Raw genomic sequence first — 1,932 nt, 5'->3', positions numbered from 1 at the left:
CTACATGCTGAAGATTCAACTCAACATTATAGCAACTGGGTGTTGTTTTTATTTATTTTGTAAACTAATCACACCTGCTTAAGTTGTAGTGGGAGTGGTTTACAGAAAACTTTAGAAAAATTGGGAATCTTGTCATATTTATAGACTGTTTAATAAGGTAGTATGTTCCAAAAAACTTCAGTTAAGATCACAATAGCAACATAGGCCAATTCCATGAAGCATTTGTGTTTACGGCCTTAAATAAACAGTGGAACTGTGAAAGGAAGAGTTGAACATCGACTTCTGCTAATTAACTAATATTTATGAAGTCATTTGGGGATTCTACTTAGTAATATAATCAGAATGAACCCTGAATATAATAGAGTCTCATAATAATTGTAGATTTTGTATGTAAACTCAACTATACTTGCTAGGGAAAAAAAAAAAGGATTTATTTAAATAGTAGGTGTGATTTTCTTTCGGACATTTCGTTTAATGAGCATATGACACAGAGAGAAGGGAGATGGCAAATGGAAAACTGCTGTCTCCCCATTTGGTCTCAGTCTAACATGTCTCCAGGTTATCTCACTACACATAATATGACATTAATAATTAAATTTTATCCATACCGTGGCCCCTAAATGCCAAACGTTTACGTTATCCAGCATCTATGTGAGGAAATTGCAATCTATTCCAAACCAGGAAGAAATTGTGTTTGTATTAAACTTACCTATGTTTTACAAGTTTAGGATGATTTAAGAAATGTTCAAGAGTAATTCTGGACTCTGATTAATTCCCTACACTTTGATGTTAGAAGCAAATCCTTTTGTAAAATTTAGGTTCACTGAATGGCATTATCAGACACCAGAAAGGACGAAGGGTGAAAAGTTAAAGTGGCTCATACTCACAGTCCCCATCAGCAAACACAATGCAAGGGCTCTTCCCGCCAAGCTCCAGGGTCACCCTCTTCAGATTGCTTTTTCCAGCAGCTTCTTTGATTATTTTGCCAACCTGAAATGGAGCATTACAAAGGGAGAAGGCTTAATCTGCCCTCACGAAGACAGGTTTATTTAGTGTTTTAAATTTATATGATGTTTGCGCCATAGTTAAACTTCACAGTTGAATTCAATTTGGGAGAAACCCTGACATTTTCCAAGATTTAGCACCTTTAAATATAAAAGGCTCCCTTCTCTAAGCATGCAGATACAAAGGAATCAGAAAAATGCTCATCAGTAAGAGAGCAGAGATACAGAACATGAGAGCTGATCCTGATTGGCTACACAGGAGATTATTTTTCATTTTAATCAGAACTTCATCTCTCTATGGATTGATCAGACATATCATGACCCAATCACAACTTATCTATTATGACTTGTCATCCCTCTACACCCAGGGAACTTTACCAGCCAAACTGGCATATTCACCACCTCCTGAATCTCATCTCCCTTTTCAAAATATGCCCACCCAACCTGGGCTGCCTCAACGTTCTACCCTTCTTTGGGGTCCAGCTCATATCTTAGCTTCTCCCTGAATCCTTCTGATGACTCTAGGTAGAAACATCTCTTCTCCTGGCCTCCCAAAGAACTTCGTGAAGACTGTTTCAGAGTCTGCCTCAGATTGTATTATTCGTATACACATAAATTCCCCAAACAGATTGTTACCTCCTTGGTAGCAGTTGACGATACCCTAACACTGCATTCCTCTCCTCAGTAGCATCTATCCAGAGTGGGCTCACTTAACTGTTGACTGACTGACAGACTTCTCTCTTTTTCCTCCCCCCATAACACACACACTCTGAACAGTGAAGTAGAAGAAAGAAATTGGATTTGTGCTCTGCTGCTACTTCAGTTAGCTGGAATCCTACTATTCTGGTTTCTTCTTTGATGCTAGTTGCCTCTATGGTCTTCAATTTTTTTTCTTTGTGAATCACTTCCCCTCAAGATTATTTTCTAT

General features: G+C 38.0%; 1 protein-coding gene across 1 annotated transcript in view; it reads right to left on the bottom strand.

The window, feature by feature from the left end:
• LOC105808025 (aldehyde dehydrogenase, cytosolic 2) overlaps positions 1-990 on the bottom strand; it is a gene marked incomplete at its 5' end in the record, with an annotated part of 31,816 nt that extends 30,826 nt beyond the window's left edge. Inside the window, one exon of the mRNA XM_012641585.1 lies at positions 888-990. Within this exon, the coding sequence (XP_012497039.1) occupies positions 888-990 (103 nt within the window). The remainder of the gene's footprint in view (positions 1-887) is intronic.
• Positions 991-1,932: the final 942 nt, after the last annotated feature.

Source organism: Propithecus coquereli, unplaced genomic scaffold (genome assembly GCF_000956105.1).
Source record: "Propithecus coquereli isolate 6110/MARCELLA unplaced genomic scaffold, Pcoq_1.0 Scaffold166, whole genome shotgun sequence".
NCBI classification, from domain to species: Eukaryota; Metazoa; Chordata; class Mammalia; order Primates; family Indriidae; genus Propithecus; species Propithecus coquereli.
This window is presented reverse-complemented; position numbering and strand designations above follow the sequence as displayed.